Source organism: Dipteris shenzhenensis, chromosome 1 (assembly GCF_047967505.1).
Source record: "Dipteris shenzhenensis isolate YYH24624 ecotype China chromosome 1, Dip_SZ_1.0, whole genome shotgun sequence".
Classification (NCBI taxonomy): Eukaryota; Viridiplantae; Streptophyta; class Polypodiopsida; order Gleicheniales; family Dipteridaceae; genus Dipteris; species Dipteris shenzhenensis.
The window spans coordinates 7,059,913-7,082,898 of NC_141596.1; the positions used below are offsets into that span (position 1 = coordinate 7,059,913).

The 22,986-nt window shown below is 43.5% G+C and overlaps 1 protein-coding gene across 2 annotated transcripts; it reads left to right on the forward strand.

The window, feature by feature from the left end:
• The first annotated feature begins 19,042 nt into the window (after positions 1-19,042).
• Positions 19,043-21,308, forward strand: LOC147905310 (uncharacterized). 2 transcript variants are annotated; one of them, XM_087379450.1, is made up of 4 exons: positions 19,043-19,238; positions 20,111-20,280; positions 20,367-20,546; positions 20,802-21,308. In XM_087379450.1, the coding sequence occupies exons 1-4, from the start codon at positions 19,236-19,238 to the stop codon at positions 20,971-20,973; spliced, it is 525 nt and encodes a 174-aa protein (XP_087235576.1). In that variant the 5' UTR covers positions 19,043-19,235; the 3' UTR covers positions 20,974-21,308. The 2 variants fall into 2 exon arrangements, with proteins under 2 accessions (XP_087235576.1, XP_087235570.1); XM_087379444.1 differs by lacking the exon at positions 19,043-19,238 and adding an exon at positions 19,249-19,852.
• The last annotated feature ends 1,678 nt before the right edge of the window (positions 21,309-22,986 follow it).

Here is a 22,986-nt window from a genome sequence, read left to right on the forward strand (position 1 = left end):
TAATCTGTGCTGACGATGAACCTATGCTGCTGGACAGGATGCTGATGCTGCAGAGTATGGAGGTAGGGAGGCAAGAGAGCAGAGACTGGAGGGCAAGAGGTCTAAAACAGGATACCACAAATAAGTGTAAATAGAATTAAAGAATCTCTAAATCCCACACGTGTGGAATGTAGTCGTTTTTCACACATGTGGATGGGACCCAGATCTCTTGGAGTTTGAAATTTGGCACGTGTGAAAGTACACTTTATGCCTTGGAACTTGTGCCATTCATGATTTCATCATCAATACCACAACCACTTTTCCCTCCCCTGGATCCCAATCTTTCATCCCTGCCACGACCCTCGCATCTTCCATTTCCTTCTCTCTGACCCTTTCCTACCCAGCACACTCCATCCAGACTGCAACCTGCTTGAAGACAGTACTGCCAGATCTCCAGGTTACCTAGAGTGCAAAGTTTAAGCTAGAGAAAGAGCAGGAGATTTACCAGTGCAACTCCATCAGCATGGAAAAGGAAAAAAAAGGTCAGAATTTTAGATTGGTTTCAATGTTTTTCAACATTTATTTCTTCCATCCATTGGATTTTTGATGTCCCAATGTCTTCACTCAGCTCCATCCTCCTTCTTACATTTTCAATTTATACTGTTCAAGAATGTGGTAAATCACCCAGAAATTAGATTGTAGGTTGATATGAATAGAAACAAGAAATTTGCAACAAAATGCGAGGAGAGTGGTTTATAATTCTCTAAACAGCCCATATCGCATTTTGCTGCAAATTCCTGTTGTTGACACCTTCCTCATGAAAAGTTTCACTCATTCCATTATTTCTCTTGCATATGAGATCATAGTGTCCAGGAATCACTGAGATGAACCAATGCTTGATTTGACATGCACATGAACAGAACTTGAGAATTTGCAACAAAATGCGAGGAGAGTGGTTTATAATTCTCCAAATTGCCCATATCGCATTTTGCTGCAGATTCCTGTTGTTGACACATTCCTCATGAAAAGTTTCACTCATTCCATTATTTCTCTTGCATATGAGATCATAGTGTCCAGGAATCACTGAGATGAACCAAGTGCTTGATTTGACATGCACATGAACAGAACTTGAGAATTTGCAACAAAATGCGAGGAGAGTGGTTTATAATTCTCCAAATTGCCCATATCGCATTTTGCTGCAGATTCCTGTTGTTGACACATTCCTCATGAAAAGTTTCACTCATTCCATTATTTCTCTTGCATATGAGATCATAGTGTCCAGGAATCACTCAGATGAACCCAGTGCTTGATTTGACATGCACATGAACAGAATTTGAGAATTTGCAACAAAATGCGAGGAGAGTGGTTTATAATTCTCTAAACAGCCCATATCGCATTTTGCTGCAAATTCCTATGTATGATTTGGTTCTCACTTCTACATCATTAATTTGCTATCTTTAGCCCTGTGGAAATCTTCCTTGATGATGAGAAATGTTTTTGTTTTGGAACAACTGGCTCCCAGGCCCCACCTTTCAAGAGGAAGCTGGACTTTTCTGCTGCTATTATTAGACCACAGCAATCACCAGGTGAGTCATGAGATGTCATGAAGGAATTATCTGGTGATATACAATGCATTCACTGATTGCATATGTCAGCATATAGAATTCATAGTATATAAGTTTTTGAACAGGCAAAAAGAAGAGACTGGAGCAGAGTGCTGATTCTTCCATTAAAAAACAAATGGAACCAGAAGAGGACAGTTCTCCAGATTTGCTCCTATTTGAGTTTCTTCACAAATGCAAGGCTCAGAGTAACTTCCATATATACCACAGTATTTTCAACATGGAGTTCACAATGAGCTTTGTACTGGAGTAGCACAAAGACTTTCTTTCAGACTATTGGGATACCTTCAAAGAACTGACAGAGGCAGGAAGAATTGTGGAAGGAGAAAAGGTTTTTGTGCACATAAATCATATTGTCTCCAATGACAGGCTGAGGTACCATGTGAAAAGAAGATTTGACAGCCTGCCTGATCACTATAAATTCAACTGTACTTTGCACATCAGAAAGTGCAGAGTGCTGGAGGAGAGCATGGCATTTCTTATGTACATTATCTTCAGTCAGGAGTCTTTGGATGAACAAGGGCAGGAAATAGAAGAAGAAGACACATCTGAAGCAGAGGAAAAGGAGGATGTTTCTTTGGTCACAGAAATGGCAGAGCAAGAAGAAGATATCAACCTTCAGGATGAGGGGCTGCAAGTGGCTGCTCTTGACCTTGTTCAACTGAGGACAAAAACTCTGAGGGGAGCAGAGCCAATTGAAGATTTTGATGTTCAGAGCAACAACTATGCAGTGCCCATGCTTCCAGGTGTGTTGATTGGTGGAAAGGATTATGTTTTCCTCCATGATATAGAGTGTATGTTTGATTTGAGGGAGGACTATGCCATTTCCCTTATTGCCCAGGCTTCAAGACTTGACAAGGAGGTTGGCATAGAGGATGACCATTCACTACTGGCTTTGGAAACAATGTTTGATCCTGTAGAGGCCCTTTCATTTTGTTTCAAAGAGGCTGAAAAGTTCCAAGAGCCAGATGAAGCTGCCTTCCAGCTCACACAGGAAGCTATGAATCTCTCAGCACTATACACAGAAAAGCCTAAAGAAGAGGCTGGACAAGAGGGGAGAGGGATAAATCTTTGGAAAGATGAACTGCTTGTTGTTGATGAAAATGAGAAGGTACTTCAAATCATATACTTTGACTTCTGCTTAACTTTGTTTTTGTAGGTTGTGTATTGTCTCATTCCAATCCTTTGATATGTGGCAGCTACAAATTGAGGATGACACATTCTTCCAGAGATCAAGTGGAAGCAGGCAGGTTGGGTTTCGCAAAATGTCAGGCCTAGCTCATTATATTCATGATCTAGGCAGTGCCAAGATCTTGATTTACCATAGGCAGTTGAGCAACAATGGAGAAGCCATTGTTTACTTCCTAAAATGTTTGTCCAGGGCTTTAGGAGGACATGTTCTTTCATGGCAAAAGGAAAAGATCATTTTGATAGAGAGGTTGTCTGCCATAGATATATTTGGAGATTATGTGAATAAGCAGGCCTCTAGGGCCGCTTACTTTTTGTCTTACACTTCTTATGCATTAGCATGTGGTGTTAAGGAGCCCAAATATCTGGAGGGCTATGGAAAACACCAGCTCGTAAGGTTTCGAGAGCCACCCATGATTGCATCAGGCCACACAGTCCAAGAAGAGGAACAGGTGGAGAGAGCTGAAGAAAAGGATAAAGAGACAGTCGACATCAAGCCAATAAAGAAAAAAAAGACTCCAATCAAGATCAAAAAGAGAGTTCCGATCGGCAGGCCCTGGGAGAAATAGGATTTAGTCATCGAATATAGCACAAACATTATATTAAATTTGAACTGATTTGTATAAAGTCTTTGATATCTGGTATGATCTTGTATAAATGATTAATAAGTTGATGATGAAATGATTTGTACATTTACATAGAGTGGTGTCGTTAAATATTAAATGAACAATATATTGAAATTGTAAACAAATTGTATTAAGTTCAGATCATATGTTTCACAAAAGAAATACTTTTCATGCATAACACCAAGAGTCACTTGTTCCACTAAAAAAATTTCTATTGAATGAGTTTGAAAACATGTGGACATAACACCAATAAGTTACAAATGAGTCCTATTCATGTTTACTTGTCCATTTATGGTTTCTAAATATCTTCGATTCCCTCCATTGTCTATGTCTCTCTGCTACAATTGAATTGTCTAGAGCTTGTCTTCGTCTTTGCTTTTGGGCTAGAAGAAAAGCAAGCTTGATTTTGGAGCTAGCAACTTTTCTTTTAGCATGCAGCCTCTGTAGTATGCCTCGGTAAAACCATTGGAAGACTTCCTTTAGACTATTCACCTTCTGACTCCCTCCATAGTGTTGTGTGTGTCTAAAAAATGCATTACGTGCCATGTAGTGAGACTTCTCCATGCCTTGGGTAGACCAAATAGCTGGGCATCCATACTTTTTGACAAAATAGGGAAGGTGGTTGTATATGATATGCTGTAAGACATAAGAATGCATAGTAAGTAATTAAAAAAAAGAGGATCACACTTAAGTAAAAGAAAAAGACATAACCTTACCATGTAGTGAGTTATATTGCAGGATGTCCACGCGTCTTTCATTGACTTTCCAAAATGTTTAATTGCCTCCTCAAAGTTCTTGTAATCACTCTTTGTCCATGTTACTTTGTCACAGAACATGAAGAGTTGATCAAGAGACCTCCACACCTCTGCCTTCCTATTTCATGCTTCCCCATCTGCCTCATGATCTTTCACAGCATTATGGACTTGCTTCCACAATCCATAATTAATATTTGAAACTGCTCTACCTTGCCTTACTTGCTTACTGTGTTTGGGTCGAGACAAGAATCTTCTTGCCTTAACACCACCAATAGAGGGCTTGATTGGTACCTCCTTGCCATTGGTAGACTTTTTAAAATCCTTTATGATTTGAACATCTCCTCCATGCAAACCTATATCCGATAACACTTTTTCCAATGCTTGAAGAGCATCCTTTCTATTTTTTTCGGGACGGAGTTTCCAAGCAAATCCAATATATAAAAATACCAATTTCTCAATAATTCGACATAGACCATGCAATGTGCAGCTTGAGTCCATCTCTCTCTAGTTCATTCTCTCTCTATGAATAGTCTTGGAGCTTCCGCTCCCTCTTATACGTTTGAAACCTCTTCTTCTCCCTTGTGTTTGTAGTATTTTGAGTTGCATTGGAGTGGAGTCTCACTCTATTAGTAATGAAGGTCACTTCAGGTTCTCTCTCTTGAGTGTCGTTTTCCTTTTTCCATTGTTTTCTCTTCCAAAGTGCTCAAAAGTGTTGTCTATTCGGCTGCTCATTGCGCATACATGGTTTATCTATTTCCCAAGCCACAAAGGGAGCTCTTCCTTCCCTCCTAGGTAACCTCTATGGGACTTGGATTGTTGATGAAGTCTAAGCATGGAGGTAGTATTCTCCCAAGTCGGCACCAGTAGAAGGAGTACGTGTTTTTCATGACAGTTTGACCCCCTATCAGTATTTTGCTTATAACTTTTTGCTCCATCATCCGATTTGGATAAAACATATATTAGCACAAAGCTCTCTTTAAGGAGCATCATCCTATGTCCTCAGTTATTGTATTAGATTTCAAACCAAAAATCTATGACTCTCTGTGTGTGACTATTTCTTTTTCAGATAGTTTTTACCCTGTCTAGTAAACTGCCCATATCTTTCCGACTGCTTCTCTGTTTCTTATGAAACTTATATCACAGCGAAGCCCATTTTAAGATGCATCTGGATATGTGTTTGAATATTTTATATCATGTCTCTGCTGAAAGTTATGGGTCTCTGTGTCTTATGATAGTTTGGAGAGTGTTTTGAGCTAAGTGTAAAGGTGTCTATGAAGGAGGTGCAATGTTTCCTCAGAACCTACCCATCTGACCCGATCAGCCCCTTCAAACTCCTTGATATATATTAGTTCATGTCATGTTGAGCTGCAAGATCTTCTTTCAACAACATTTCACTCTTCTCTTTGGCACAGACCACCGGCTTGCTAAGATTATGGCCTCCGCTGATCCTTTCCTTCTCCCTATGCTTGAGTACAACATCATTTGGGATGTTACCATCTTCATTCTCCTATAAGGAGGGATAGTATGGTGTGGTCTCTTGGTATAAAAGCTTCTTTTGAATGTCCCTTTCCCAGTGATGAATATCTCTATCACTCAGTTCGAAAGCAGTAGGAAGTGAAGAGGTGCGTGAAGTTTATTACCCCCAACTTCATGTCATAGTATGCCAAAATCATTATGATATCTTACATGCAATCTAAAACATTGAAGAAAAATGTCACCACAATGCTAAAACTGAAATATTCACTCAAATTTATGTCATATATTTGGCATCACATGTTCTTATTGCCCATGCTTTATGAACCTCATGCAACCAACTGTCATCCACATATTTATAGTTGGTTCCATAAAAGATATACAAAGCATGCAAATAGTAAGAAAAAAATGAATCAAGATATCTCCCACTAGTGCTTGGGTTCATGGCACTTTTGCACATCAGCGAGCATTCTAATTTAATATGACCTGCTCATCTCTTACTTAAAAGTGGACATTTCTTACTTACCACACTTAAGCCTACGTCTCTCACCGAAACACGACTTGAGGTCCTAAGCTACACGTATACTACAAACGACAACCTTGATATATCTGTAGGTGACAAAAATCCTCGGAACCCTGCATACTGAGAATACCCTGCTCTTTCCATCACAAAAGCCTGGGACAGAGCCAACACAACATCCGGCCATTCAGGTAAATACCAATCTCGAGTCTTCACAAGCTTTAACATGCACCCTAAAGTTCATAGAGTGACGACCCTACCAACACCTCGAGAGATGCACACAAAGTGAAAGCAATGCCCAATCATCCTGGTTCGAGTAGTCTATGGGCTTCAACAAAATGCAAGAAAAGGAGAGACAACCTAAGTGCGGAAGCCATTGCAATAGTGGTGACGTTTTGGCATGAAAATACGAGAGTTTTTCCAAATAACAAGGACATTTGTAGAAAGTAGACAGGATGCAAGATGTTTGAGGAGCACATCATACACATGCTTGATACAACGCAGAGGTGAGTGGTTGCCCAAACCATCTCGGTGGTTGTTTGTGATTGAGCTTTGGGATAGTTTACTTGTCTCATTTCTTGATACAATGCAGGTTGGTGGTTGCCTAAACCAGCCCGGTGGTTGTTTGTGATTGATATTTGGGATAGTTTACTAGGCTGCTGGCTTGGACTTCATGTGATTGTCCTAAACTAGCCCAGTGGTTGGAACATCATGCAATCATGGTTGGGTCAACTCAAACACCAGTTATGTGATTGTCATGAACCAATGTGGTTGAACAGAAAGTAATAGCAATATATTTTGCAACAGAACAACAATATATTGTTATTTTACTACACTAGCTCGGTGGTTGGTGGGACGTCATGCAACCATGGCGTTTAGCTCAAACACTAGTGTGGTTGACATTAGTTGCTGACCAGCTCGGTGGTTGAAATTACTTTGTTTCTTAGTACTTAAATTAGTTAAATTTAATATATTATTGAAAAAAGTCCATCAAATTATAAAGTCCAACTCAGGGAAACATTTCCACTAATTATAAAGTCCAACTGAGTGAAGTAGTCATAAGAAAATAGAACCTTTGAATCCAACTAAATGCAACATTTTCAAATTATAAGGTCCAGCTGAGTGAAGCAATCATATCCAAGGACGGATAAATGGCGAATTAGTACTTTAAAACTGAAGTTATATAGAAAAGCCCAATGTATAGTCAGCCCCTAAAGTTACATAGCCGGGTAGTATACAACCAAGTTTTACTCTTCTACATTTTGAAAAGAGGCCACCATCGTATCTAAGGATGGATAAATACAAACATAATTTACTACTTTTTTTTTTCAAAGAAGACAATTTACTACTTAGCTCAAGTTCTATTTTAAAGCCGACTAGATTAGAAGGGTGGTCAGCCCCTATAAAAGTCCCGGGTAATATATATCCAAGATTCCAAGAGATCAAGTCCCCGATATCTTTGAAGGACTTTATATTTACGCAAGGATTCCAAGGCAAGGGCTCGACACTTTGCACCGTGGGAGCCTTCAGCAACATACTTCGCAAACTGTGGGTTCTTGTAGTATTGAAGGCCTTCCCACACTTCCTCCTGCAATATGACCATCTTGTGATTGGCAGTCTTGGAAACTCTATGTTCCTCCTCCAAGCGATCAATCTCATCTACAAAAATCTTGGGTTGTCGAGGGACCTCTTGCGAAATGGCTTGATCAAGCTCAGGACAAGCAGTAGAAAAAATGACATTGCCTCTATGGCTTTCCATCTCTGTTCCTCCACTGTTCCTTCACTCGAGACCTGTAGGGTGTAAGAAAATAATACATCTATGCTCAATAGATAACAAGATCTCGTACGCAAGAGAGAAAACAAGATAGTATGGATAATAAAAAATTTGATTACTGTAGAACTGATACAATAGATGGCGCTGCCTCCCAACTGTGCGCTCCTGTGAAAGAAGCTTCGATGGCATGCTGGAAACAGTAGAAGACGGAGGCTGGATGTTAAGGAATCAGGGTTGCTGTAGCCAGTGATGAAATGGGCTTCACGGGCTTGCTCTTATATAGCCACCAATCATAGTCGGTTAGGCTCAATTGGGTGATCGACCTAGTCCGCCCAAAACGGTCGACTGGGGGTCAAAATAGGCCACCGACCATACAATAGAACCGGTGCGCAAAATAGAGCAACTAACCTACGGTTACTGTTCGGCCTAGAGCCAATCTGGGATCTCATCTGAGGCTCCAAACGGGCCCCACAACCCGAGAGTGGGCTGCCCCGAGAAATGCTCCGTCTACCCTCAGTGCGGTCAGTCAAGGGATGCCTTCCCGCACTTGGATGTAGCCTAGTTAGCGGTGTGCCAACTCTATCTGAAGCTGTCTAGCCATCAGGCCACACATGGCCCCCATCTGGTGTCCAAACCAAGACCTACCGGATAACCGAGCTCCTCAAATGCCTTCTCCTCATATGGGGGCTTACAAGTAGAGTTAGCTGGTTCCCGCGTAGTTACACGAGAGTGGAGCATTGATATCTAACACCCCCCCTCAATGTCCACCCGCAAGTGAACTTACTTTTCCAGCCCAATGCCAAGTCAATGAAGATGCCTCTCCAGTAAGTCTCTTCCAAGAGCCCTACACCAAGTCGACCTCTCCATCCATGATCGCGTACAAAGTGATATTGAATCTCAATGTGTTTTGTGCGAGTGTGGAACACCGGGTTCTTTGCAATCGCCATGCAACTTTGATTGTCACATGATAACTGCGTAGGCTTGTTTTGCACTGCACCCATGTCCCGCAAAATCCTCCTCAACCATACTGCCTCGCAACAAGCAAAGCATGCATATACTCAGCCTCGGTAGAAGAAAGAGCAACTATGGGTTGCTTCTTGCTAACCCATGACACAGCTCCAAATCCAAGTGAGAAACAGTAAGGTGTCACTGATCTCTTGCTGTCCACGTCTCCTGCCCAATTCAAGTCACAGAATCCGGTCAAGATGTTGCCCTTGGTATAGGTGATGCCATAATCAAGTGTGCCTTTGATGTATTTCAGCACCCGCATCCCTGCCCTCCAATGGTTCTCCCGGGCTCATTGGAAAACCTGCTTAGTACACCAGTCACACAACTGATGTCCGGCAGTGTGTTGCACAAGTAAATCAAGCTGCCCACAAGCCTTCTGTACTTGGCTTCATCCACCAGTGGTGATGAATCCTCGTTTGAGAGCTTCGCATCAACCTCCATAGGGGTACCAACTGTCTCGCACTCAGCCATGCCAAATGCCTTCAGTATCTCTCCAGCATACTTCAGCTATGAAATGAAGATCTGTTTCGGCTCCTGCCAAACTTCAATCCCCAAACAGAAATGCATCAGTCCAAGGTCTGTCATTTCAAACTCTCTTCCTAGCAAATGCTTCATCTGCGAGATCTTCTCTTCATGGTTCCCTGTTATGACAAGGTCGTCCACATAAAGGACCATGATCGTACACCTGTCTCCTTCTTTGAAAATATACAAATTTGCATCAGATGGGCTCCTCCTGAACCCATTTCACAGAAGTAGGCATCAATTCACTGGTACCACGCTTGTGGAGCCTGTTTCAGCCTGTAAAGTGCCTTCTTCAGTTTGTAGACTTTACCTTCTGAACCGGGGATCTCAAAACCTGGTGGTTGTTCCATGTATACCTCCTCCTTCACATCTCCATTCAAAAAGGCGGATTTCACATCCATCTGAAACACGGGCCAACTTCTATGAATTGTGGTTAGTCGAGCTGTGGGAGCAAAAGTATCTTGATAATCAAAACCATGTACCTATGCAAATCCTTTTGCCACGAGCCGAGCCTTGTACTTATCCAACGTGCCGTCGGACTTGTACTTGGTCTTGTACACCCACTTGGTTCCTATTACCTTGTGTTTTGGTGGTCGATCCACAAGGTCCCAAGTGTTGTTCTTCATTATGGAGCCATACTTTGACTGCATAGCCTCCATCCACCTATCATTGCCCTATGCCTCTTCAAGACACTTGGGTTTATCAGCACGGATGACTTCTGTCATCAAAGCATAGTTGACCAAGTGTTCCTATGCCCTTCTTTGCTCCTCTAATCTCTTGGACCGCCGGCAGTGTTCGGATGGTTCCTTCTCAATGGCTGGAGGTTCTCTGCCATCCAAAGGCTGCTTTACCCACTTCGGGAATGGCCATTGCCATTGTGGTTATGCAGACTCTTCTTCATCTTCTTTGTCTTGAATCCTCCCAAGCACCGTTGGGGGAGTTTGGTCTGCTGTTGGTGGCAGTACTGGATGGATATCCTGGTCCTAGTTGTCTGGGAAGGAAGCATCCTCCTCCAATTGATGCAGCTGTTCTGAGAAGACCACATCGCGACTTACAATTACCTTCTTGGTAATAGGGTTATAGAGACGGTAACCCTTCGCCTCTTCACTAAAGCCCAAGAAAATACACTTCCGGCTCTTCGGTTCCCATTTGGTCCTGGTAGCATCAGGGACATGCACAAACAGTCACATCCAAAAACTCTGAAATGTGCAGCTAAAGGTTTCTTACCAGAAAAGGCTTGCAGTGGAGTCATCTCGTTCACAGCCTTCGTGTAGCTACGATCTAGGATGTAAACTGCATTGTTATATGCTTTAGCCCAGAAAGTCTTTGGCAAATCTTTCCCTTTCATCATACTCCGGCCCATCTTGTGTTCTGCTACTCCATTTTGCTATGATGTATGTGGCGGGGGTTTCTGCCTCTTGATTCCGTGACTTTTGCAGTAACTTTCGAATTCAGTCGATGTCAACTCTCCACCTCTGTCTGATCTCAACTTCTTCACCTTCCTCCCCGATTCTTTCTCGACCATTACATGCCATTCCTTGAACCTACTGAAAGCCTCGTCTTTTGTCTTCAGGAAGTATATCCATATCCTTCTACTGTAGTCGTCGATCAGCATCATGAAGTAGTAGGAACCACCCAAAGCTTCCGTCTCCATCTTTCCGCAGAGGTCCGTGTGAATGAGCTCTAGAGGAGCCTTTGCCCTGCTGGCCTCTTTAGGAAAGGGATGCCGATGCTGCTTGCCCATCATGCAAGCTTCACATACATCGGGCAGATCTGAAATTTCTGGTAGGTCTGCAATCATTCCACTTTTATGAAGGTTTAGATGACCAAACCTCTCATGCCACAGCTTAGTGTTCTTCACATCCGCTCGAGCACTGAAAGCTGAGAGTTCGTAAATGTTGTTGCACTGTGTACTTTTACCAACGAGCTTTCCTTGAAGATCCAGAATCTCTGCATCATTCTTATCGAATTGAACTTTGAGGTCCCGATCCGTGATCGCGGAAACGGACAACAAGTTCCTCTTGATATCTGGCACATAAAGAACATCGGACAACTGTTTTACAACTCCATCTGACTTGAGAGCAATCGTACCTTTTCCTTTTGCTAGACATTTCGCATCATTGTCGACTACTACCAGGATGTCATTCCCTGCCGGCTGTAGAGAGGTATACCAATCCTTACGACTGGTCATGTGGCGCGATGCACCACTGTCAATGATCCATGGTTCATCCACAGGTATATGAACTGTCTCCGTGCAAATCTCCTCAATTGCGACGAACAGCTCTACTGGTACTGCCTGCGCGCTGTTGCTGGACTCTTTCTTTACTCTATTCTTCTCATCTGCAATCTTCTTTCGGCACTCATTCTGCTTGTGCCCTGCCTTGTTGCAATAGAAGCACTTGATCTTCTTCTTTCTCTTTTTATCATCAGAAGAAGATGGGTTACTAGAGTCCTTACCCTTACCTTTCTTTGATCCGGTCCAAAAAGCCGAATCTTCTCCAATCCTTGTCTTTTGACGCATCTCCTCCTCCAGAAGCATCGCGCTGAAATCCTCAAAGTTGAGGGGCGGATTTTTGTTTTGCGTATTCAGCGCCGTAACAATACCGTCATACTTTGGTGGGAGAATCTATATACACCTTTGTGCTAGATTCTCGCTGGTGATGGTGATGCCAACCGCAGTCATCTGATCGCGCAGATTCTTCACCTTGGTGATGAACTTCTCTACTGCTTCAGACTCAGACACCTTCTCGTTCGCGAGTTGAGTCTCCAGATTCTGAATCTACATCTGATTCATGGTCTCGTACTGATTCTTCAAGACCGTCCATGCCTCCTCCACTGTGGTGACATGTTGAATTAACCCCATGACGGAATCACTAACACTGCAGACAATAGAACACAACGCATCTGCATTTCTTCTTGTCCACTCGAGAATCTCATCTGCAGTTGGTACTATCTGTTGTCCTGCATTGGCTGGATCCGGTCTCACAATCGGCCTCACGTCCACCCCAGTAGTAGTGTCCCAAAGCTCGTATGCGCTTAGGATGGTCTTCATCTTGAACTTCCAGAGTGGATAGTTAGAGCCATCCAACTTTCCGCTTTCGCCAAACGCGGTGGGATTCGCAGTCTTGCGGGCTGGGCCATCTCTCACAATCTGCTCGTACATAGAAACACACTACCAAATCTTCTTGCTAGAGTCTAGGCTCTGATACCATGTAAGAAAATAATAATACGTCTGTGCTCAACAGATAACAGGATCTCGTACGCAAGAGAGAAAACAAGATAGTATGGAGAATCAAAATTTTGATTACTGTAGAGCTGATACAATAGATGGCGCTGCCTCCCAACCGTGCGCTCCTGTGAAAGAAGCTTCGATGGTGTGCTGGAAACAGTGGAAGACGGAGGCTAGATGCTAAGGAATCAGGGTTGCTGTAGCCCTTGATGAAATGGGCTTCACGGGCTTGCTCTTATATAGCCACCAGTCGTAGTCGGTTAGGCTCAATTGGGTGACCGACCTAGTCCACCCAAAACGGTCGATTGGGGGTCGGTCCTGAAATAGGCCACCGACCATATGATAGAACCGGTGCGCAAAATAGAGCAACTGACCTACGGACACCATTCGGCCCAGAGCCATCTAGGATCATCTGAGGCTGCAAATCGGGCCCCGTTACCCGAGAGTGGGCTGCCCCGGGAAATGCTCCGTCTACCCTCAGTGCGGTCAGTTAAGGGATGCCTTCCCGCACTTGCATGTAGCCTAGTTGGCGGTGTGCCAACTCTATCTAAAGCCGTCCAACCATCAGGCCACACATGGCCCCCATCTGGTGTCCAAACCAGGACCTACCGGATAACTGAGCTACTCAAATGCCTTCTCCTCATATGGGGGGCTTACAAGTAGAGTTAGCTGGTTCCCGTGTAGTTACACGAGAGTGGAGCATTGATATCTAACATAGGGTTTCTAAACTAGTTTTCTCTCCTATTATCCAAGCTGTAATTGTTCACATATTCTAATATGTCAAATCAAGCCGTCTTGACATACTCAATGATGTAATCCAATGGGATCTTTGCCATCTTTGAAGACCTGTGTACCAATAGATTCCCCACACATTACATTGATTAATATGATAGGTTAGTTGTATGATAGTTATGGCTAGAGGAGGTAGGCATTGGCAAGGAAATGCATTTTGGTTGGTTTAGGATTGACTGCAACCCCCACAAAATATAACCTTTAGTAAATACGAAACAACCACCGCGCTTGTTTCAGTAAATCCCAATCAATAAATCCCAAACAAGGGAAAATGTAAATCCCAAATAGTATAGTAATCCCAAACAACCACCGAGCTTGTTTTAGTGACAATGACTATGCATGAGGGACCATCTAATTCATAGGTTCAAATTAGCATTTAGTTGGAATCAGACCGTAAGAAAAATGGTTGTGCATGAGGGACCATCTAATTCACAGGCTCAAATTAGCATTGAGCCGGCGCAGACTATAATAACAATGACTTTGCATGGGGAACCATCTAGTTCACAAGCTTAGATTAGCATTCAGTTGGTTCATCAGGCTGTAATAATAATAGTTCTCATTCTTATGACCGAGAACTATTGTTATTACAATCTGATGAACCGACTCAATGCGAATCTGATGTCCTATTTTGATCTTGCCTTTCTTTAGTCGAATGTCATAACAATGACTTTGCATGAGGGGCCATCTAGTCACAGGCTCAGATTAGCATTTAGTCAGAATCAGACTATAATAACAATGACTTTTCATGAAGGACCATCTAATTCGCACGCTCAGATTAGCATTAAGATAGACTATAAGAACATATCAGACTATTATAATTTTTTGATTACCGAGAAATTCTCCCATGGCAACCATCTAATCGCATGCCATGGCTAGACGACTGCGTTGTTGATGATGATAAGATTGTGTCTCATTATTACGCCAATGTGGCAATCATGGTGTCGAAAAAACTTTCGATGAGAGTGCGGGTCCGCACAAAATTCAAAATCTCACCCACCAACGCATCGCATCGCGGTCCCAAAATGGCCCCGAAAATTGTTTTGCAATTGGCTACACCCAAGCAAATGTTGACCCTCTATCTAGTCAACGGTTTGAGTATTGTCGTGTATTGATGCATTGGATAGTACGCTCATTGGTTGTTCTCCCTTAAAGCCACATTAGCCTTTAAGTGGGTGGTTGTGGGGTTAAAGGCCCATGTGCCTAGGTAACCCCGGTTATACAGATGTCCATATATTCAAACATATAAATAAGATCATACAGATGATTAGGGTGATCTTGTACCCACCAAACCACTAGCTCTTGTTTTGCTCCTTCTCTCCCTTCCTGTAGGTTTTCGTTGTGCGCTCATGCAAAGTTTCCTTCTTCTTCCTTGTCATTTGTCTTGTGATTGCCCCTACTCCCTTGCTCCCATGCCCTTTCCTCATGCTCTCTCCTCCCTTCCTTCTCCCTCTCCCCTCTCTCTCCCCTTCCCCATGGAGTCACTTGCACATAATTTGGTAGACGCTTGGGTGACAAAAGTGGGTGGTTTGTGCATATGGAGCTCCCACAAGGAGTTGTTCAAGAGTAGAGGCTTCAATAGCATCCCTCAAGATCCCCATGACATGTGAGTCAGTGCCAGAGACTACACAGATTGCCTTTGCTTTAGCTTGCTTAGGAGCATAATCAGTTGCAACAATCACATATTTATTTTGATTTATAGTTGTTTTGAAAGGACCAATGAAGTTTTGGCCCCATCTGCATATGATCTAGTGGAAGCATCCTTCTTGTACACTGGCAAGCATTACACTGAACTAATAAAGGCATGGGCATCTCAAAATAGTGTACTCCACCATAGTCCTGCCTGCAAAACTTTTCAAGCTCTGAGGTCTCTTGCAAAACAACCTCCAATAAGGCCTTTAGGAGCCTCAGCAAGCACCATGGGTCGCTCGTGGGGACTCAACACTTTCAGTGTGTCACTCCCCAGCAGAATCGCCAAATGTTAATGGCTTTTAGTCCTGTTTTCAAGTTAACTAGCTATCACTCTTGACCAAGTTCCTGAGCACACAAGCATACAACGAAGATGCTCACTCTTGCAATCTGCAGGTTGTTGTGCAAGGCTGAAAGTCATCATGGAAACAAGAGAAATAGATGTCAAAAACTTACAAAGGGGCAACACATCGAGCATGCAAACTGTATGAAATGGAAAGAGACAGACAATTGTAGAAACCCAGTATCAATTATATCATGAAAAAATCCTTTGATACAATAGCTCGTACCTGCTCAGTCACAACAGTTCCACTCAATAGTCACTCGGACTCACTCGCCCTAGGCGTCGATCGTCTTAGAAGCTCTATGAGCCCTTACACAATAGCCTATCTCTCTGAAATCTCCCACTAACTACTTACTACCTACTTTCTATTACAATTGAATACTTTATCTAAAGGAAAGCTTGCATACTTCCTAAGGCGAGTTCACTGCCTTCTAAACTACCATAGCTAATTTGATGAACCACATTCTGACATTGGCTGGCCTTGCTGGAATCTTGCCTCACACTGAATCTTTGGAGCTTGCACTCGTCAACACCGCCGGCATCTTGGTTGCTTCGACATCGCCTACCACCTCAGCTTGGTAGTCTCAGTTCTACATGATTTCACCAAACCTGAGCTGCCTGTTAACTAGGGGTTAACAATGACTAACTGTACACTACTTGAATGAAACTTAATTACATATATTCCAACCCTTAGGGTTTGTGTAAGCGGTATCCCTTGTGAATACTCTCCCTCCTATTGAGATTGCCAAATGGGTGGCTACAAAGGGCTTATTTTTCTCGGGAGAGGGGTGTTATGTGTTGCTTATGGTTTCATTGCACGAGTGTGAATTCTTCTTTGGCCTCTATGCATTTGAATTCTCTTTGGTTCTACGCAAGATTAGACACAAGCTCACCTTTGTAGGAGGTGGGAAAGTGCATGCAAGTGAATCATTTCGGTGGTCTCCCACTATCACATGCTAGCTCCTTCTCTCCCAAAGTAAACTTAATTCATTCGACACCTCCCCCTCTCCCGTCTCCCCCTCTCCCCTCTCCCTCTCTCCCCCTCTCCCCTCAAGCTACCCCTGTACCCCCGTGACCTCTGAGGCATGCTAGAGATTGAAGCCCTTCCTGTCCCCCCAAGTTTTATCTCCCTATTCACTTTCTCCCCATCTCCTCGCTTTGGAGGGCCTTCCTCTTGCTATGGCTATTAATGTACCTCACTCCATAATGACGGGCTTGTGTGGTGATGCCCCCCAAGCTACCCAATCTCCACTATTGCACTCTTCAAGCACTCTTAGTGAAGTGATGAGGGCTTTGAATATTTCATTTTAGCAGGATACCTTAATTGAGTGATAGTTTATCCACAAGAGTGGATCCGAGCCATCTATGTAGCTTGCGTGGCCACCTATGTGTCTAAATTCCTTTGTTCCATAACCTAATTATTCCTCTACGTGCTTTCCTTTGGCATTCGAATGGCTATCTGCTTGGATCATTTGGTGTTTTTCTTATCACTTCTGCACATTGGATAGCGTTTCTTCACAAAAGATTCTAGGCCCATTAAGGTGACTCAATTGCTTGGCTTAAATTTCTAATTATTTCTAAGGGTAATAGTTAATTGCAAGGCATTTTCTTTCGTGTAGGAGATTTGGAGTCTTGTAGTTCCTTGAATTAGCTCTCACTAGCAGCTCGTTGAGTGTTTTAATAAAGAAAGGGGATTATAGACTTAGTTGTTAATATTTGTAATAGGCCATTTGGGTATTTGCTACAATGTTATGCTTGTGGGATTGGTCTTTTTCCCTAACACATAAGAGTGTCCTTTGTTTCTATTTGTGCATCACGAGTATAAAGTTTGTCCCTTGAAGGCCTTGGGCATATCACTCCATATGTAACTAGAAACCAACATAGTGTTTAGAGAAACCCTCTTGGCTCTCATCGGAGCTTGAATGCTACAAACAAGCCCCAAGAGGGGTGAAATAAAGTGTGCCTTTGCTTGGTGTAGCTCATGGCCTTGGTCCCTACAAGGTCACGTCATATCCTTCCCTACATGGGGATGGCATTGAATGCCGGGCCGTCCCCATAGAAAACTTGCACCATGTACTCCTTTTTCAAACATTTTTGCTCTCAACAGTATCCTAGACCACTTGCATTGCACCTTTACTTATGTGGGAGATTCTCAACATTATCCTAGACCACTTGCCTTGCACCTTTGCATATGTGGACCATTGGACTTCACTCGCGCCATCTGCAAGCTTCAATTCTTCCAGCTACAGTTCAAGTTTTTATATTTTTTGTTGGATTTTATTGGCTAAAAGCAAGTCTACGAGCACAAGGGGCTAGCACCCTGAGAGTCATCTGCCGGTCCTCATTGGAAGCTGAGGTAGGGGGCCTATACTTCCCTTAGACTAGCTTCACAAGGGAGTTTTGCATTTAACGGGGCAGTCCCCATAGCATTCTTCATTAGCCCTGCACAAAAGACAATTTGGGGGGTGCCTGGAGGTCCTACATTAGATTCATATGGGTTGGGGCCAATTTTGAAAAGGGAGTAGAAGGTTAGTGAGTGCGGGTAGAGGGGTTGTAATAGTACGTTCCCACGCTTGGGAAACCCAACAAAAATGTTGGAAATGCCTGAGCTGTGAACCCTTCCCCTTGTATGGCCCAGGAATTTAGGAACGCCTACAATGCTGCGGTGGAGACTGGGAAAATTCCTTTGCACTTGAGCATTACGGGGTTAGCTTAAAAAAAAACGATGCATGGGAGCTCATATACAGCTCCAAAGTAACAACAATAGCAAGCCGAAGGCAAATTTTACTCCATGGCTCTCGAGGAAATGCATGCTAGGCCATGTGGCATATTTGAGAACGGTGGGAAAGCCCCCTAAACTAGATAACTTGCCTATGGGGACACCTTGAGTCCATTGGACCATCATCTCGCGTCCATGTGACAGCACCTTGAAAAGATGGGCTATGGGGACGACCTCTATAATAAGAGCAAGTTCACATGGCTATGCAAGTGCTCATGAGGCACTAGCGATGGGGCTGTCGGGTTGTATGTTGGTTTTGTTGCACACTTTGGAGCAGCAGAGCGCGTATCACCTGCTGGCTTCGAGGAGGCTGACGAACAAACAATTCTATCTTGACCTCCATCAAACAGTATCTTCTCTCCATCCGTCAAAGAATAGCCTTGGTTTTCATTAGCTGGAGCAGCGAATCTTAACCATTTGGATTATCATACATCGTTGATGGCAGTAACAGCTTGGATCAATGATTCACTCACTTGTTCTTCCCGCTACGGACGCAGGTCTACACTCTCGAATTTCTAGAGAGGTATATTGCTGCCGCTGCCTGCACGCTTCCGTAAACCTTTTGCAGACGGCCGCATTTAATAATACTCAAAAGCTGGAGCTCGTCGAAATCGGGATGCGCTCCCACATCATCAATGAAGAAAAAGGTTGATACGCGGACCGGAGTTTAAACCAAGGTCCATGACCTTATTGACGAGTCAAAAAAGCGCATAACACACCCTAAATAGTAAACCCCAGGGCTTCCTCAAATTTTTGCAATTTTACATTCGTTGCGAGGAAAAGGCACTTGGGCCGCGGGCGGCTGCCGCCACGTCTGTTGAGAAGAGGATCGTGGTGCCCCTGCGGATTTGAGACAAGGTTCATTTACGGAACCACGACTTCCAAGGAGTTGGGCAGCAGCAGCGGCAATCAAGATTCATCAAGAGAGAACATGGAGTGATGGTAAAGTCGGAACAACCCAAATGAGCGAGTAGTGACAAGATGTCCGAGAGGAGGGAATGAAGAGCAGAGACGTGGAGATGCGAAGGGCGAGCGACGCATCATAAAAATCATCAAGCAAGGGAGCTGGTGCAGGAATTGAGTTCAGCAAAGGCAGAATTTGAGAGGGTAAAGGGGTTAGCAGAAATTTCACCAAGGAAGCATTTTTCACCGCTAGGTTAGGGGGAAGGGGTAAAAGTAGAGGAGCTGATGGCGGCAGGGCACGTTGGGTGGTACAGTCATTGACCAAGAAAGCGGTGGAGGGTTGCCAAATTCAGCAGAGCTTTTGTCGATTGTGTGTTTGGGTGCCCGTCTTGTTGTGTGCATGGGAGAGTCCCCCATGCAATGCACCTCGCCTCCCTCTCTTCTGCGTCGCCTCATCCAACTTAGTAGCATCCCCATCGCCCTCTTTCTTCCTTCTTGCTCCTCGTTTCTATCTTGTTTTCCAGCCAGATCTTCCCCATTGACCATCCTTGCTTCCTCGCCGCTTTCCCACATCAGTGGATCGTTCATCAAACATGGGAACTAGTTGTTGTGGCTTCCCGGTTTGCCTCTCCGGCATCCAGATTTTGCCTCAGGTGCTTCCTAATCATCCTGACTCGTTGCCATCTGTCCTGTGTTTTGCAGTTGCGCTCTCCACTCTTGCGATCAGTCCTTGCTTCAACCTGCCGTTCTTTCTTTTCTTGCGATCTTGAGATCGCTCTGTACTTTTGTGCTAAATCATCTTTCTGCTCTTCAATGTTTCCCTTCCGTGTCGATTTACTTTGTGTGCCCTGGAGTTTTCCGACTCCGTTGACTTTATCTGAACGGATTTAATGGTCATGTTTCTTCTGCAGGCACGCCCACCTCATCAGCAAGTGCGCTCCTCGTCCGGGCTAGGCATCAGAGTGCGCGCTTCCAGGCATGGAGCCTCGACCTTCTCAGATGCCCCAAATTTGGCTTCAGATAGCCATGTTTCACGCAGTTTGAGCAGCCCATTGGCTCACCAGGCAGGCACAAACCAAAGGCAAGCTGTTGGCCTTCTCCTTACGATGAGATGTTTTATTTGTCTTGACCGTCATTGTTTCTTATGTGTTTGTAAATGTATTACAGAGACGATGAACGCACAACGGAGACTGAAGGGAAAAGTACTACGGATGTTGGGGATTCTGGATACTCTTTGAATAGAGGGGAGATGAAAGTACGTACCACGGACGTTGGGAGGTGTGGATACTCTTTGAGTTGCAAAGGGGAGATCAAAGCACGGTGGCCTAGACTTGCTGTTGCCAAGGAGTAAGTAAACGCTTTTCTTCAACTCTTTCGTGTTGAATTGTGAACATTCTCTCCAAGCGAACGGCATTGTTCTAATAGTCAGTTTCGTGATCTGGGGCTATCTTTATTTACTTTGCCACTTTTGTATTTATGAATCATAGTGCATAGCGTGTATTGCTCAATTCTGTGCTGGTTTTGCCTGTTAACACTTGCTCAGCCTATCCAAATTCCTCCCGATTCATGACAGCTGAGACACATTGTTTTTTGCCTTTGTAGAATGGCTGATATAGATCGAAGGCGGGAGGCTATAAAGAAACAGCGCCACCTCCAAAACGTTATACACCTGATGGAGGAATACCGGCTTGTTTGCGAACAGAATAGGTTAATTTTAGCATGCTTTGAAAGGCAAACCAATCTAAACAATAATTTCTGTGCGAAAGCAGCATGAATTCAGCATGAATATAAAACTGCTTGCTTTGTGATCGTATGCCTGAACTGTCAGTTCAAGCAGCCCGGCCCAATGCAGGCCATTATGCACCTTTGGTGCTGTGTTTGTAGGGGTATCAACTTCTCTGTGACAAGATGTACAAATGGGAATTCAAAAGCTTAGACCTAAGATTTCAGTTTGTCAGGGGACTACTGCCCATTTTGCGCCATCGCAAGTTTGTATTTGCCTCTGAGGCTTAACTGCACCCATGATTAATATTGCCAGAATTCTGCATTTGACATTTTTCTTTCTTGTAACTACACGTTGGATCTCAGCCTTAACTAGGTTTTACCCTCGTGGCTCTTATAACTACACGTTGGATCTCAGCCTTATTTGGGATTGACTCTTGAACATTTACTGAAGGAACTGTTTTTACTATTTTCAATTTGTCTCTAAACTATCTGAGCTCATGCTCAACTTACAGCTGCTCAATCCTCAAACGCATGTTGATAAAAAAGGGACGAGCTTTAGTCACTTGTATTAATACTTGAAAGGGCTTCCGTTGAGCCCTCACGTATATCTATTGCAGAGTTTTTGTTGAAGAAGTAAATAATCTATAAGCGAACCAAGGTATTTGTTGCTTTGCCCTAGTACTGCTTATATGGAGAGGCTTTTTAATTCGCGCTTGAAGCTTAAAATTAAAGATCATGGAATTGTCGAAGCTAGTAGCATTCCAGGGTGCATCATTTTCCGATTCCTTGAGCTTTACATTCAATACTACTTGGAAAGAGTTGTTCCCTGGGATGATCATGCACCGTTAGAAACCTGGGAGACTCTTCTTGGTTGAAGGTCATGTTTTCATATGTGAGGTGGATAGACTTTGTAGTGCTTGTCTATGCTTGGCAGAAGGTCAACGTATTTTAAGACTTTGTGCAGTCTTTAAAGAAATCAGAAGTTTTACTTGCTATGCAATGTTGTGTCTGTTGTCTAGTTGAAGTGATGATAAGGCTGTTTTTTTGTTTGCTTTTAAACGTGGTGCATAAAATCATGTCGACCCAGGTGATGTGTGCAAATAGACGTGAAGAAGGTGCCCCTTTTACAGCTCAACTGGGAGGCTGTCTCAAATGTCAGTCTAGAATCTTCAGAATTCATTTCTCTCAGGTGTCAATGTTGGTGGGGTCTCGGAGGTGGGATCTAGGTACCCAAGTGAAGATGCGAGGGCACTTGGGTACCTAGATCCAAAATGTTGGCCAAGTCTAGACTCTTTAGAATCTTTTTAAAGGAGCAAGGTACCCTTTACAACAGGGGCTCCTACACCTTCCAAGTTCTATAATGGAGCTGAAGGGTTGAAATCTGAAATGCTTTCGTCTGTGCAGCATGATAAAGTCTGTATTGCGGGTTCAAGCACATTCGAAGGATGAAGAAGCCGCCTTGACTGACATTGAGGATTCTCTTAGGAGTAAGGAATCTGTAAGAATCTTGATTGGTTGACTGAAATGAAAGCTTGTTGAGACTTAGAAATGATGGTGAGCTCTTCAACGAGCACGTTTTCCCACCTAGTTTGGTCGTAGAAAGGGCGCTTCTTGTATGACTTCTAGGTTCATGGGTTGTGGCGTTCAAGACCAAGTTCTTTATACTACCAATAGTTGCTGCCAATTTAGCCGGAGTTCTAAATTGACAGTGCTAATTGCTTAGTTGGTCATATATACAGGGTGCTTGTATGACTTTCAGGTTCATGGGCTGTGGCCATTAAATATATATGGGGACCAAATTCACTTGCGCTGCTGACTTACCCAACTTCAACGTAATTGGGTTCCAAATCGATAGTTGAGGCCCACCTCATTCGGTCATAGAGTGCCTATGCATTTTTCGCTAAGGATGCTCATTTGGGAGAGACTAAAATGAAACTATATAACTCTTCACGATCAGATGTAGCTTGAATGAAGAGGAATCTGGACTACTTTTTTATTAACCTTCAATGCTAGCCTTTGTCACGGTTGACCCTACCCTTCACCTCTAGAGTGTTGATAGATA

Excerpts from the sequence above, each read along its gene's own strand:
- LOC147905310 (XM_087379444.1), top strand. The coding sequence starts at position 19,793 with ATGGGAACTAGTTGTTGTGGCTTCCCGGTTTGCCTCTCCGGCATCCAG. Across the intron at positions 19,853-20,110 it reads GCATCCAGATTTTGCCTCAG|GCACGCCCACCTCATCAGCA; the intron begins GTGCTTCCTAAT and ends TTTCTTCTGCAG. Across the intron at positions 20,547-20,801 it reads AGACTTGCTGTTGCCAAGGA|AATGGCTGATATAGATCGAA; the intron begins GTAAGTAAACGC and ends TTGCCTTTGTAG.